Source organism: Salvelinus namaycush, unplaced genomic scaffold (assembly GCF_016432855.1).
Source record: "Salvelinus namaycush isolate Seneca unplaced genomic scaffold, SaNama_1.0 Scaffold635, whole genome shotgun sequence".
Taxonomy (NCBI): Eukaryota; Metazoa; Chordata; class Actinopteri; order Salmoniformes; family Salmonidae; genus Salvelinus; species Salvelinus namaycush.
The window spans coordinates 67,059-83,301 of NW_024061348.1; the positions used below are offsets into that span (position 1 = coordinate 67,059).

The 16,243-nt window shown below is 40.2% G+C and overlaps 2 protein-coding genes and 3 non-coding genes across 5 annotated transcripts in view; all 5 read right to left on the bottom strand.

Moving 5' to 3' along the window:
- Nucleotides 1-2,188, bottom strand: part of LOC120042200 (ras-related protein Rab-21) — a 45,156-nt gene extending 42,968 nt beyond the window's left edge. Inside the window, exon 1 of the mRNA XM_038987076.1 lies at nucleotides 1,825-2,188. Within this exon, the coding sequence (XP_038843004.1) occupies nucleotides 1,825-1,965 (141 nt within the window). The 5' untranslated portion in view covers nucleotides 1,966-2,188. The remainder of the gene's footprint in view (nucleotides 1-1,824) is intronic.
- A 6,449-nt stretch (nucleotides 2,189-8,637) lies between these two features.
- On the bottom strand, nucleotides 8,638-8,710 carry trnak-cuu. Its single transcript has one exon. It is a non-coding gene; the product is annotated as a tRNA-Lys (tRNA).
- Nucleotides 8,711-9,103: 393 nt separating this feature from the next.
- LOC120042199 (transmembrane protein 19-like) overlaps nucleotides 9,104-16,243 on the bottom strand; it is a 45,741-nt gene continuing 38,601 nt past the window's right edge. The window contains exons 7-8 of the mRNA XM_038987075.1: nucleotides 12,493-12,702; nucleotides 9,104-10,199 (exon numbers count right to left, since the gene is read on the bottom strand). Coding sequence (XP_038843003.1) covers nucleotides 10,039-10,199; nucleotides 12,493-12,702 — 371 coding nt within the window. The 3' untranslated portion in view covers nucleotides 9,104-10,038. The remainder of the gene's footprint in view (nucleotides 10,200-12,492; nucleotides 12,703-16,243) is intronic.
- trnak-cuu lies at nucleotides 12,888-12,960 on the bottom strand. Its single transcript has one exon. It is a non-coding gene; the product is annotated as a tRNA-Lys (tRNA).
- trnak-cuu lies at nucleotides 13,768-13,840 on the bottom strand. The gene has a single exon. It is a non-coding gene; the product is annotated as a tRNA-Lys (tRNA).

A 16,243-nucleotide genomic window follows, 5' to 3' on the forward strand; every position in this document is an offset into this window, starting at 1 on the left:
AAATGTGTAAAGTGTTGAAATAAAAGACCCCTGAAAATGTCCATACACACAAAAAGATTCTCAAATTTGTTTCCATCCCTGTTAGTGAGCATTTCTTCTTTGCCAAAATAATCCATCCAGCTAACAGGTGTGGCATATCAAGAAGCTGATTAAACATGATCATTACACAAGTTCACCTTGTGCTGTGGATAATAAAAGTCCACTAAAATATGTAGTTATGCCACAGATGTCTCAAGTTGAGGTTATGTGCTACTGGCATGCAGGAATGTCCACCAAAGATGTTGCATTATTTCATTCCCAGTCATGTGAAATCCATAGATAAGAACCTAATAAATTACTTAAATTAACTTTAACTCGTTAAAATCTTTGAAATTGTTGCGTTTATATTTTTCAGTATATTTTGCTTGCTTTTGTGTAAATAAAACGTCATTTTTAATCTTTTGGATGTGATACAGACCCTGGTCCATCTCAGATCCAATACTGATTTTGAAGAAGAAGAAGAAATGACTGCGTCCTGTCTTTCTCGGATGGGAATTTCACAGATCCAATTCAGTTTGGAGCTCATTTTCGGGATCCGAGAAGACCACTTCTCTAGTCTCTAAGACTCGAGGCCCACTGGCAGTGCAGCAGTGAACCACCTTCCTATTCAGCTCCTCTCATCATTGCCTTGAGTAATAAACACCCTCTTGTGATGTCCTGGTAGGAAATGACAAGGAGTTATGCTGCCTCTTCTTTCAGGAGAGCAATAAACACAGGCCATTCTAAGTTCATAACTAACCTACCGGTAAGCCAACTTCGCTACAGTTGAACACTTTCCAGAGAGTCAGCAACAGGTTTAACTGTTTGCAGTAATGCAAAGTACAAAGAAATTGCTTAGTACACTAGTTAAGACTGCTTGACAGCAACTGTGATCGTAGAGGATTGAATTTGATACCCTAGTAATGTGTGATTATGTGGCAGCACAATCGTATTGATTCATAGAATAAGATACGTTTGGTAACAGCACTGGAAAGGCCTACTAGAAACACCTAGAACCCGTATCACGTCCGGCAATGCAAAACAACATATTGTGCAACCTACTGCTATGAGAAGCCCTGAGCTTACTGACAGATCCGGTCTGTGTTGTCCATCTCAATGCGATTTTAGGTGTGGAGTAAACTTGCCCTTTCTCTACTCTGCATAAATGCTATGTCATAGTAGTTCATTCCTTGTTCAGTTCAGTCAAGTGTCCTGCAGGGCCACGTTTGGGGCAGCTGGCGAAGCTTTCTGACCACTGGACAGGAAGTTAAACCTGGGTGCTGGTTGTTGTTGGTTACTCTGTGAGTGGGCTACTTCCTGTTCATTGGGGCTAATTCACCTCTACCACATTCACGTTGAAAAACACTTGTTTCATGATTAATAGCACCAATGTATAGTTGAGATAAAGCTTTTAGATCGCTTATTTTTAAAGCTGTGACAGTTGGCTACTATGAAAGCTAGCTAACTACAATAGCTATCGGGCGTTAGTCAATTTAGTTGGCAGGCTTATCGTTATTAGAATACATTATCGTTATCAGAATTGTTAGCTAGCTAGCCATCTTGGTAAACACCCTAAATAACCATGTTGAACAGGTTGCAGTGACCTGCAGTGGACTGCCAAAAACTAGCTAACGTTAGCTAGCTGCGACACAGATGAATGACTGTTGGTGTTAGTGACAGGCTATCACTAGCAGCTAGGGTAACGTTAGCTAGTTCGCCTTTTCTATTTTCTACATAGCACATTTAACCCTTTGTAGTCTGGACAAGATTGAATCACACATCCAGTTAGCCACGTAATCAACGTACCTGAAGTGTGGTGATGTGTTTGTCGTTGAATTTATTTTCACAATACCGCAACACGAGCGATGTCTTGCCCACACAGCCCTCTCCCAACAAAACCACCTTGAAAGAGTAGGTTTTGTTGCCTGCTCCGCCGCCAGCCGCCATGGTGAAATAAATATGATTAGGAATACAAGTAGCCCAGTCGAAGTATCTCCCTCTAATCACATTAGATGACTCAAATCGAAATCAAGACGTCGAGGACACGAATCAGAATTGGAACAAATCTCACTCGCCCAGCTCTTGTAGACCAAACTGATTTCCCCCACCCTAAGCTCGCTGGTTCGCTCTGCTCTCCCCTCTCAACCCCTACTAATGGCGTCTCTTTCTACGTCATGCTATGGGATCATATGATGAACTGGACAGCAACAATCGAAAGTGCTGGAGCTGAACAGAGGCTCAGTCTATTTTCCCAATGGAGCATCAATCATAATATATGTTAGAGTAAAGAATACAGAAATTAGAACATTTAGAAAAACTGTAATCGAAATAAGACAGTTTGAAAGACTAAAAGTAAGAAGCCCAGTAGTCAGTATAATAACTCCTAAAAACAGAATATTGTTTTGATTGTATTATGATAGGTTATCATTATTGTGGTTGGTTGGTTTACCAGGATCATTATCACTGCAAGACCCTCCCAAGTGAGAATAATTTGTCACACATAAATCATGAGGAATCTATTTCTCCTCTGAGCCATATGGCAGTGCTATTTTATTTATGCATTTCTGACAAATCTACTTATTTTCGCATCAAAATATCATAATTATTGAAAGGCTCCCAGAACAAGATGCGGAAATCCCCCATGCTGTACATACACACAGTGAGCGAAGCCTTGAATCTTCGTTTCAGAAAGAAGTATGCTTGTTTTGTTCAAACTTGACCTATTTCTACTAGAGACGTAAGGGGTCATTTTCTGAATGTCTACCCTAATCTTAACTAGATAACGATCATACTTCAAAAAATCTAAGGCACTGTTGTGGAAAAGTTAAAACGCCTTTCTTTTAGCAGCTATCGCATAGCAAAAAAAATTAAGCGCACTAACGACGAACGGCTCACCGGCCTTGTTCAGGGTCTCATGTGAGTCGCAACGCGCTGGTGGGACTTCTGGTCAAATTGGTATTGAAATGATCTCTAGGACATATCAAACCAAACAGAGCTTCACTACAGCCTTATCCAACACTAGTTACGGTCACAACAAACCTCTTGAATATCACCTTCAATGGAAAAAACAAACGTAAGACAGGAATTGTCATACATGCCTGATGACTCAGTCACACAAGTGATCTCCTCCATATCAAATATGTTTATTGAAAGCAGTGAGCCAAGTCCTTTTTTTGCTAGTTACATATTGAAAACTGAGCAACATAAAGCCAATGTACAAACAGAATATAAAGTAGTCTACTTAATGTTTTTAAACCATGGAAGTCAACCTGTGCAAAGGGCATACATACAGAACACTTGTTTGAGATAACACCCCCACCACTTAAAGCAGTGTACAATAAACAGCATATGTCCTCTAAAGTGCAAATAGCATTAAACATTCACAAGAAAAACAATGAAAAACACAGTGCGATTTAGATGAAGAAAATAACAACCCCCCCACATTTACACCATATTAATGAAGAACATAACCCCTCCCCCCCATATTAATGAAGAATATAACCCCCCCCCCATATACACCATATTAATGAAGAATATAAACCCCCCCATATACACCATATTAATGAAGACTATACCCCCCCCCCCCCCCATATACACCATATTAATGAAGAATATAAACCCCCCCATATACACCATATTAATGAAGACTATACCCCCCCCCCCTCCCCATATACACCATATTAATGAAGAATATAACCCCCCCCCCATATACACCATATTAATGAAGAATATACCCCCCCCCCCCCCATATACACCATATTGCATAAAGGATCAATAAAGTGTGAGCAGCTTGGTTAGTAAGAACATCTTAAGACAGTATAATGTCAGGAAAGTGTCAATGATTGATTGATCTGACCATCTTAGCAGAGAGAGGAATACCGTAAAGACATCACACTGTACATAAAAAGGTCATTCATTTATTTGCAGTGTTCTCTTTTGCTTCCCGTCTGGGTCTGGGAGATGACGGTCTGGAATCAAGAATAAACAAATGTAAAAATGGCATTTAGATTACACAGCCTGCTCCAGTTACAGAAATATAGTCAATCCACATACTCCAAATGTCAGTCAAATGAAACAAAAACAAATAACATTTGTCTGACAGAGACATTTTAATTATACTTACATGTCCTTGATAGCTTTCTTCATGAGCTGTCTTGTACATGGGGACATCACATTGTCTGTTGGACTCCTTATTGCAGACCTACATTGCCACACAAGGCAATAGAGAAAGAGAGTGAGAGTAGCACAAGAAAGAGAGCAAGAGAATATATCAAGCAATCATCCAACTAGTGAATGCCAAATTACAGATGAGGTACTTCTTGATGCAATTAAAGCCTTTAAGTCTGGGAAAACTCAAGGGCGGGATGGCATACCAGTGGAGGTATACCAAACCTTTTTTGATATACTCAGAGGACCATTATTAGCATGTTTTAACCACTTCTATATACATGGTATCAGGTACTCAACAAGGTCTGATTTCATTATTATTGAAACAGGAGCCATGTGGTAAATATAAAGATCCAGTCCATTTAAAAAAAATTGGAGGCCTCTTACACTTCAGTGTTGTGACGCAAAAATTCAAGCAAAATGCTTAGCGCATAGAATTAAAAAGGTATTGTCGGATATTATTCATCCTAATCAAACAGTTTTTTTTTTACACGGACAATACATTGGAGATAATATAAAGACAAGTACTGGAAACAATAGAATACTATGAAAAATCTGGGAAACCAGGCCTGATTTTCATAGCCGACTTTGAAAAGGCCTTTAATAAAGTACAACTGAAGTTTATATACAAATGCCTGGATTATTTCAATTTTTGAGAATCTTTTATAAAATGGGTTAAAGTTATGTATAGTAACCCTAGGTGTAAAATAGTAAATAATGGCTACTTCTCAGAAAGTTTTAAACTGTCAAGAGAGGTAAAACAAGGTTGTCCACTATCAGCATATCTATTTATTATTGCCATCGAAATGTTAGTTGTTAAAAAAATCAGATCCAACAATAATATTAAGGGTTTAGAAATCCAGGGTGTGACGACCCTCTCACTCGGTCTGCCGAAGTTTTAAGAATGTCTCACCTCATGTTCAAGAATGGCTTTTTCCCCCTTTATTCATATTACAACCTCACTTCCGATTATTTGAAAACGAAATCATCTCCAAAATATCGTTATTTTTAAAACAAGCCATAGAAACTTGGTTGCAATTTCAGTTTAATCCACCAGACAGAACAAACAGTACAACAAATAGTGGTTAAACTCAAATATAGTAATTGATAAAAAATAAATAAAAATATTGTTGATAAAAATTAAAATATATAATCTTTGTAAATGATATCAGAAATAGAACTGGTGGAGTTGTCACATATGCAGCTAACACAGACATATGGAAATGTCTGCTCTACCCAAAATTACAACCAACTAATTACAGCACTATCGCAAAGGGAAGAGGCAAGTGGAAGCTGGAAAACGTAAGGCAAAGGGTGGCTACTTTGAAGAATCTCAAATATATTTTGATTTGTTTAACTCTTTTTTTGGTTACTACCTGATACCATGTGTGTTATTTCATAGTTTTTCTACAATGTAGAAAATAGAAAAATAAAGAAGAACCCTGGAATGAATAGGTGTGTCTAAACTTTTGACTGGTACTGTATATGCATTGGTATGTATGCATGTGTATTTATATTTACAAACAAAATATATATGGGGGATTGGAAATTATGCAGAACAATTACATTACAGCTTTACAATACTAAAGCTGATCTACCCCCTTAAAAAATAAAATATATAACATACCACTAGTTTACAGGCAGCACACCAACATTCCTCCATAGGGGTTTTCACACAAGATCACTTCTTGGATCAATGAAAACTGTCCATCATTTAATTAGATCGGATTTAAAATTCATAAAAAGTATATTACCATACAATTAACGCAGCTTGGGTGTATTTGAACTTAGACTATGTGTGTATAGATGGCCTCCCGAGTGGCGCAGCGGTCTGAGGCACTGCATCTCAGTGCCAGAGGCGTCACTACAGACCCTGGTTTGATCCCGGGCTGTATCACAACCAGCCGTAATCGGGAGTCCCATAGGGCGGGGGCTTACTTTTTAAAAACCATTTATCGAACAAAGGGAATGAGCAGCAGCTACGTTTGGCTACATACGGACCTTTAGTGGAATTCCCGCCAGAGAGTAACGGTCAATGTGATTGATGTTCATCATTTGACTAGGCTACATGTATTTGACATTGTGTTGTTATTCCGCTGAACATTAGACGAGGCTACTCAGGCGAAAAAAAAAAAAAAAAAAAAAAAAACACCCAAATGTACAGCCCCGTTGGAAAATATAAATTGACCGTTTGAAAATGTGAAGATTTAAAAATACAACCCTCTGGCTTTGACTAGCTAGAAGGGATTCCAGCTTTTGTCAAATTAACGTCAGGTTTTACTTTTTCGTAGCAAGTTAGGAGAACTTACACAGCAGGGTAGTTAAAGGATAATTACAGTAGCAGGTTAGGATAATTAGGTTAAGAAAAGGGTTACGGTCAGCTAAAATGCTAATAAATATATTTTTATATTAATTTGAGTAAAGCCGAATCCCTTCTAGCCATGACCCTGACTAGGGGCACTCTCCCGTGGGTTATAAGTCATCTCTCACATGGTAACCAGAACTATTTGCAAAGGGGAGAGCTTATTATACCCCAGTGGGTGAATTGAAATGAAGATAATGTATATACTGGCAAGATACATGTCTCGCCGCTCTAACGGGAGTTGTTGTCCACAAAGCGGCACGGCGGACTGTCTAGCTCCCGCCTGTCCTTGCTTTGGATTGGTGGAATTATTTTTTGGTTGAACAAATTCAACACTCCATACAAACTCCTTACTTGGTGGGCAGAAAAAAACACCACCTGCTGGAGGAAGACAGATTTTCCACTGAGTTGGGCCTCTCTTCCTCTCTAAACTGAATTGAGGAGGGGAGACAAATCTTTATATAATGAGATGCTCATGTCTCCACCCCAAACATAGAGTACCACAGTATGAATCATAATACCTAGCGGTCCAACAGGGAAATGGTTCGAAATGGTTTTTCACCATTCATTTCTCCTCATAGGGGATTTTAGAAACACGTACAATAAGGGCTGTGTTTCATGTAGGCTTACCCTGGCTTGACGTTTTGATAACAAGTCTCTCGGGACAAGGTGACTTATCAACATATTTGCCTGTATTTACCCCCAACAAATGAAATGCCAATTGGCTGCTAATGTGGCTATCATAAAGAACTACAAATGCCATGTTCTGGACGAGACAGTCGAATCGAGGCAAAGGTAAGAATCTCTGGATTAACTAACTAAACGTAGTAATGAATAAATTGGCTAAATGTCTTTAAATGCACCTGTTTGCAAAGGTGCCAGCTAGAGATAATGTCCTGGAGCTTGCAGGGATTTGTAGTCTTGCACGATGTCCACGTTGACGCTAAATAACATTTTCAAATCACACAGTATATAGAGCAGTATATATTGAGAAATCACCATGTCCGCGAGAAACTTACATGGTTATCAAAATGCCAGGGTAAACCTACACAAAACACAGCCCTTATTTGAGTGTTTCTCAAATCCCTCGATTGGAACCATTTCCCTGCTTGACCGCTAGGTTTTATGGGTATTATGACACCTCCACTGAGGGGCTCTCGGGCGGGAAGGAAGGCGACAAGCCACTATTGTAATACACATTGCATAAATGATACTGTATAAAAACTGTAAGTTTAACATGCATTAATCTAACAATCATTCCTACTTTCACAACTTACTTCTCTTGAATTGTCTTTCTTTTCGCCAGGCTTGGTGTCGGCGGCTGTTGATTGTTGTGAGGAGACACCGACTGCAGTGCTTTTCCAGAGCTCATTTTCCCTGCAGAAAGCCATCATGACATTAGCGACAGTTTAGTGTTTTGAGCCATTGTATCCATAGCCAATTATGTAAACATTGTTGTAACTTGCATACAATAACGTACGCTCTAGCGTTGCTGCATGTAATATTGTTACTAATACGAACTGTTAATCGTTGAAATTATGTAATTGATTATACCAAGTACATGTTAATTGTAGCCGTTAAGAACCCACCTTCTTTTAAAAAATGTTATTAGCCACAGTCAAGCAGCAGGAAAAAGTAGTCAAGGCTTGAGATCCAGTTAGTTTAGTAACGATCAGCTGAGTTCATGTCAAATAGGACATTTCGAAAGTGGTGCTCCATGACGTATTTCAAATACGCTCCTCTCATTGGTAGTTGCCACGGCACAAGCATAACAAACCCCACCCTCTCAGAAAACATGTTTTGACATACCTCATAATTTATTTTCTCAGTGTACGTTGTGATTTTTATGGGGGGGGAAATAAACTCCAAGTCGAATACTTTTAATTATTGTCAAACACATAAAAGCCCTTTTCAAACGTAGATAGCCCTATTCTTCAGCATTGTGTGCAGGAGGAACAGGCACTTTTTCTATATATCAAACACACAGCACCAGACTTCAAGTGTACAGAGAATATCAACATTTTTGTTCAAACTAAGAACTTCGTATTTTATTTATTGAGAAGGATTAAAGCGATCTTTCAAAAGATATGCGCCCAACGTGGGGCTCGAACCCACGACCCTGAGATTAAGAGTCTCATGCTCTACCGACTGAGCTAGCCGGGCTTGCGTAACATAAGGAAACTCCCCCTTTACAAACCATGAGGCGCGAACCCTGCCCCCTTCCAGCCCTCTCTTTTCTTAGAATTCACACAGAACTCGCTCCAAGACTGATGTAAGTAATTACACGGCGTGTTCACCACTGCGTTCACAAAGCGTCTGAGTAGGAGTGCTGATCTAGAATCAGGTTCCTCCTGTCCATGTCATCTTATTCAATATAAATCTAAACGTAAAACTGATCATATATCAGCACTGTTACTCTAAAAGGTTTTGTGAATACAGGCCCTGATTCTAGATCAGCTGCTGGTGTAATATGTACTCAGGTCATGGTCCTAGAAAGGGTAATCATCACTGGTTATGTTGCCCTCTCAACATTTATATGATGCAATAAGGCAAAAAATCCATTAAGTATTTATTCCAATGCTAATTGCTTTACAGCATCAATGAATCACTTACCACAGGATGCCGACACTTTATCAAAACAACCATTACAAACCACATTCATAAAGGAGTTTATCAAAACAACCATTACAAACCACATTCATAAAGGAGTTCATCCGCTTATATTATAGGACAGTGTTATGTTTGGGGGGCTGGCGACATAACACTGTCCCTTCTTTCTCTCACCCCATCCCTTCTCTAGTGTAGGCTTCTCTCACCCCATCCCTTCTCTAGTGTAGGCTTCTCTCACCCCATCCCTTCTAGTGTAGGGTGTAGGCTTCTCTCACCCCTTCCCTTCTCTCACCCCATCCCTTCTCTAGTGTAGGGTGTAGGCTTCTCTCACCCCTTCCCTTCTCTAGTGTAGGGTGTAGGCTTCTCTCACCCCTTCCCCATCCCTTCTCTAGTGTAGGGTGTAGGCTTCTCTCACCCCTTCCCCATCCCTAGTGTAGGCTTCTCTCACCCCTTCCCTTCTCTCACCCTTTCTCTAGTGTAGGGTGTAGGCTTCTCTCACCCCTTCCCTTCTCTAGTGTAGGGTGTAGAGTGTAGGGTGTAGGCCTACTCAAGAGTATTACAACAAGTTTAGCAAAAGATTCAATCAATCAAACAGAAAAAACAACTCTCCTATAGTCCATGCACGTAATGCATTTTAGTAAACAACTGAAATCTAGATGATTAAACTAAGGTCAACAAATGTATTACCATAAAGACAAACACAGAGTTGTGAGGTTAGTTATAGCATGGTAACTCTAATTCCTTAGACAGCAAGCTACACCATACTAGGTAAAGTATAAAACATTAGTGGCACGACTTCAATACAACAAGCAAAACATTTTTTTGCAAAAAAAAAATTGTTGACAAAACAGAAAATCAGGGAAACGTAAAGAGTTCCTTCCCTAGTGAGGCCAGAAGCTCCATGCAACACCAGGAAGAACCAGAGCTACTATGATGGAAGAGAAGAGGTTAACGCCATTGTTGTCCAGGATAGGCTTCCCACATATCCGCTTAGTTGTCACAGACGCATAGTTAACAACCTTTCCGAGGCTTTCGTCGTAGCCTGGGGAAGAAGGGACATCATACATGCGTAAGAGTGGAGCAGACATTTTTTTTAAATGCCTGCAATGTTTTAAATTCAAGAAAGACACTTCAAGAACCTGCTAAAATAATGGATATCAAACATCTATACATACTTTTTTTTTTTTTTTTAAACATGAAAAAATCCAAATAAATGAATAACATATACAGTGCATTCAGAAATTATTCAGACCTCTTGACTTTTCCCACATTTTGTTACAGCCTTATTCTAAAACGTATTCAATGAAGAAGAAAACAACTCAATTTAAACACAATATCCCATAACGACAAAGTGAAAACAGGTTTTTAGAATTTTTGCAAATGTATAAAAAATAAACAAATACCTTATTTACATAAGTATTCAGACCCTTTGCTATGAGACTCGAAATTGAGCTCGGGGGCATCCTGTTTCCATTAATCAACCTTGACATGTTTCTACAACTTTATTGGAGTCCACATGTGGTAAATTCAATTGATTGGACATGATTTGGAAAGGCACACACCTGTCTTTATAAGGTCCAACAGTTGACAATTCATGTCAGAGCAAAAACCAAGCCATGAGGTCGAAGGAATTGTCCGCAGCGCTCACAAGGTCATAGCCGTAGAGCCGTAGAGCTCAGAGACAAGATTGTGTCAAGGCACAGATCTGGGGAAGGGTACCAAAAACTGTCTGCAGCATTGAAGGTCACCAAGAGTTTGGAGTTTGCCAAAAGGCACTTAAAAGACTCTTAGACCATGAGAAACAAGATTCTCTGGTCTGATGAAACCAAGATTGAACTCTTTGGCTTGAATGCCAAGCGTTACGTCTGGAGGAAACCTGCCACCATCCCTACAGTGAAGCATGGTGGCGGCAGAATCATGATGTGGGGATGTTTTTCAGTGGCAGGGACTGGGAGACTAGTCAGGATCGAGGGAAAGATGAACGGAGTTAAGTACAGAGAGATCCTTGTTGAAAACCTGCTCCAGAGAGCTCAGGACCTCAGACTGGGGCGAAGGTTCACCTTCCAACAGTACAACGACCCTAAGCACACAGCCAAGACAACACAGGAGTGGCTTCGGGAAAAGTCTCTGAATGTCCTTTAGTGGCCTAGCCAGACCCCGGACTTGAACCTGATCGAACATCTCTGGAGACCTAAAAAATAGCTGTGCAGCAACGCTCCCCATTCAACCTGGCAGAGCTTGAGAGGATCTGCAGAGAAGAATGAGAGAAACTTCCCAATTACAGGTGTGCCAAGCTTGTAGCGTCATACCCAAGAAGACTCGAGGCTGTAATCACTGCCAAAGGTGCTTCAAAGTACTAAATAAAGGGTCTGAATAACTAAAAAACAGTTTTTGCTTTGTCATTATGGGGCATTGAGTGACTTTTTTTTTTAAATGTAAAAATTAGAATAAGGTTGTAACATAAAATGTGGAAAAAGTCAAGGGGTCTGAATGCACTGTATATATTCAGGGGTCTGAATGCACTGTATATATTCAGGGGTCTGAATGCACTGTATATATTCAGGGGTCTGAATACACTGTATATATTCAGGGGTCTGAATGCACTGTATATATTCAGGGGTCTGAATGCACTGTATATATTCAGGGGTCTGAATGCACTGTATATATTCAGGGTCTGAATGCACTGTATATATTCAGGGGTCTGAATGCACTGTATATATTCAGGGGTCTGAATGCACTGTATATATTCAGGGGTCTGAATGCACTGTATATATTCAGGGGTCTGAATGCACTGTATATATTCAGGGGTCTGAATGCACTGTATATATTCAGGGGTCTGAATGCACTGTATATATTCAGGGGTCTGAATGCACTGTATATATTCAGGGGTCTGAATGCACTGTTATATTAATCTATATCTTGAGTTAGCTATGTATACTTTTCCCTGATGATAACGTGAATATCTGATCCCTGATGATAACATAACTAATCCCTGATGATAATATTAACTAATCCCTGATGATAATATTAACTAACCCCTGATGATAACATAACTAACCCCTGATGATAATATTAACTAACCCCTGATGATAATATTAACTAATCCCTGATGATAATATTAACTAATCCCTGATGATAATATTAACTAATCCCTGATGATAACATAACTAATCCCTGATGATAATATTAACTAATCCCTGATGATAATAACATAACTAATCCCTGATAATAACATAACTAATCCCTGATAATAACATAACTAATCCCTGATAATAACACATTAATAACTAATCCCTGATAATAACACATGAATAACTCATCGTTGACAGACCCACCTGAGTACTGCCAGTGTGCTCCCAGGACAGAGTCCAACATGGACCCAATTAGGCCAGCCATGGCTCCATAGACTATGATTGGCCACTGGGGATCAGCCAGGTGAAGGTCACGGACCAATAGGATCTGAGAGATATAGTAAGCCACGCCCACTGCCAGGCCCCCCAGGAAGCTAGCCAGTAGACCCACTGGGGTCACTCCTCCATTGGTCCCTGTGAAAAGAGGAGTTGAACAGTTAACACCCTTTACAACATGTTTGACTAGTCTCATGGGGAGGAGCATTGTTAGGAACAGGATGCAGGAAGACTACACTATTAACAGGAAGTGATGACTGTATCTACTTTAAAACTGTGTCAAAGTCTGTCTCAGAGGCTACAGACTCAACACAAAACACTGCCGCCCAACGTGGGGCTCGAACCCACGACCCTGAGATTAAGAGTCTCATGCTCTACCGACTGAGCTAGCCGGGCCTGAGGGTAACTGGAATTCCCCCGCACATAGGCATGTCAAAATGAGTCAGGAACCCCGCCCCTTCCTAGTTTTCACATCACCTGCCACAGTCAGTTACTGTCAAGGCTCTTCTTACGCAACACTGTGAATAGTTGTTAGTGGAGACGCACTGTCAATAGATAAACATTATTTACATTACAATTAACTGCCTCCAACCCTGTCCCCTTTCACATTTCACCCAGTCTTTTATCCTCTTACTCAATGTGTAAAGTTGTTGACTGAACAGTCAGTCAACAGTTAATTGACTTTCTTTCCAACCAAGCCTCTCGTGTCTGACTAACTGGTGCCCCTGTATATAGCCTCCTTATTGTTCTTTAAGGTGACTTTTTATTACATTTTTTATTTATTGAGTTAATATATTCTTAACTCTATTTCTTGAACTGCATTGTTGGTTAAGACCTTGTCAGTAAGCATTTCAATGTACCTGTTGTATTCTGAGCATGTGACGAATAAAATTTGATTTGATCACAGGGTGTGAACCAACCCTGCCTCTTGGATTTCACCAGTCCTCTATTTCATCACCCTAATACTTATCCCTCGGGTGATGAAGCTACACAGTCAACAAATACTGGTCATTTATGTAGCATGTGTATTAACCACTATACCTCTAAGGCTGGTTTCCCAGACACCCATTAAGTCCTAGTCTAAAAAGCATGCCCATTTGATATTGTTCATAGGTAGTGCTTTTCAGTCGAGGACTATAATCCGTGTCCAGGAAACTGTCCCTGAGCCTCTGAGGATCAATGGTATCCAAATCAAAAGGTCAGCGCCCAACGTGGGGCTCGAACCCACGACCCTGAGATTAAGAGTCTCATGCTCTACCGACTGAGCTAGCCGGGCTTGGAGATACAATCCACAACATCCCAAAATAACACAACTGTTAGACCAGGTTGGTAAATAACACACCAACATGTAATAACTGTCAGACCAGGTTGGTAAATAACACACCAGCCCAACATGTAATAACTGTTAGACCAGGTTGGTAAATAACACACCAACATGTAATAACTGTCAGACCAGGTTGGTAAATAACACACCAGCCCAACATGTAATAACTGTCAGACCAGGTTGGTAAATAACACACCAGCCCAACATGTAATAACTGTCAGACCAGGTTGGTAAATAACACACCAGCCCAACATGTAATAACTGTTAGACCAGGTTGGTAAATAACACACCAGCCCAACATGTAATAACTGTCAGACCAGGTTGGTAAATAACACACCAGCCCAACATGTAATAACTGTCAGACCAGGTTGGTAAATAACACACCAGCCCAACATGTAATAACTGTCAGACCAGGTTGGTAAATAACAAACCAGCCCAACATGTAATAACTGTCAGACCAGGTTGGTAAATAACACACCAGCCCAACATGTAATAACTGTCAGACCAGGTTGGTAAATAACACACCAGCCCAACATGTAATAACTGTTAGACCAGGTTGGTAAATAACACACCAACATGTAATAACTGTTAGACCAGGTTGGTAAATAACACACCAACATGTAATAACTGTCAGACCAGGTTGGTAAATAACACACCAGCCCAACATGTAATAACTGTCAGACCAGGTTGGTAAATAACACACCAGCCCAACATGTAATAACTGTCAGACCAGGTTGGTAAATAACACACCAGCCCAACATGTAATAACTGTTAGACCAGGTTGGTAATAACACACCAGCCCAACATGTAATAACTGTTAGACCAGGTTGGTAAATAACACACCAACATCAAATCAAAATCAAATCAAGTTTATTTTATATAGCCCTTCGTACATCAGCTAATATCTCGAAGAGCTGTACAGAAACCCAGCCTAAAACCCCAAACAGCAAGCAATGCAGGTGTAGAAGCACGGTGGCTAGGAAAAACTCCCTAGAAAGGCCAAAACCTAGGAAGAAACCTAGAGAGGAACCAGGCTATGAGGGATGGCCAGTCCTCTTCTGACTGTGCCGGGTGGAGATTATAACAGAACATGGCCAAGATGTTCAAAATGTTCATAAGTGACAAGCATGGTCAAATAATAATCAGGAATAAATGTCAGTTGGCTTTCATAGCCGATCATTAATAGTTGAAAACAGCAGGTCTGGGACAGGTAGGGGTTCCATAACCGCAGGCAGAACAGTTGAAACTGGAATAGCAGCAAGGCCAGGTGGACTGGGGACAACATGTAATAACTGTTAGATCAGGTTGGTAAATAACACACCAACATGTAATAACTGTTAGACCAGGTTGGTAAATAACACACCAGCCCAACATGTAATAACAGTCAGACCAGGTTGGTAAATAACACACCAGCCCAACATGTAATAACTGTTAGACCAGGTTGGTAAATAACACACCAACATGTAATAACTGTCAGACCAGGTTGGGAAATGACACACCAGCCCAACATGTAATAACTGTTAGACCAGGTTGGTAAATAACACACCAGCCCAACATGTAATAACTGTTAGACCAGGTTGGTAAATAACACACCAACATGTAATAACTGTCAGACCAGGTTGGTAAATAACACACCAGCCCAACATGTAATAACTGTTAGACCAGGTTGGTAAATAACACACCAACATGTAATAACTGTCAGACCAGGTTGGTAAATAACACACCAGCCCAACATGTAATAACTGTTAGACCAGGTTGGTAAATAACACACCAGCCCAACATGTAATAACTGTCAGACCAGGTTGGTAAATAACACACCAGCCCAACATGTAATAACTGTTAGACCAGGTTGGTAAATAACACACCAGCCCAACATGTAATAACTGTCAGACCAGGTTGGTAAATAACACACCAGCCCAACATGTAATAACTGTCAGACCAGGTTAGTAAATGACTAGTCTAGAGACAGTAACAACTCTCAAACATAATTACCTTCTTTCTACATACAGTCTGCAACTCAAATGGCACCCTATTCCCTATATAGTGCACTGCTTTTGACCAGGGTATTTGTGCCATTTGGACTTAGACATAGTGTGGGGCTGAAAGCCATGGTCCAAAAGGTCTCATGATCCCCCCTGTAGAGAGACAGAGCCTGCCAGATGTAGCCTGAATATGCATAAATCCTTTAACTTCCTGTTAACAAGCCTCATGGCAGAATGACATGACCTTTGATCCTGTCCTATACCCTGATCCTCCACTTGTGATAGGACAAAGCCATTACAGAGCACAATAACACCATTAAAAACATTAGTTTAGTCATTACTCGTTACTTATATACAAGTGCCTTCAAAAAGG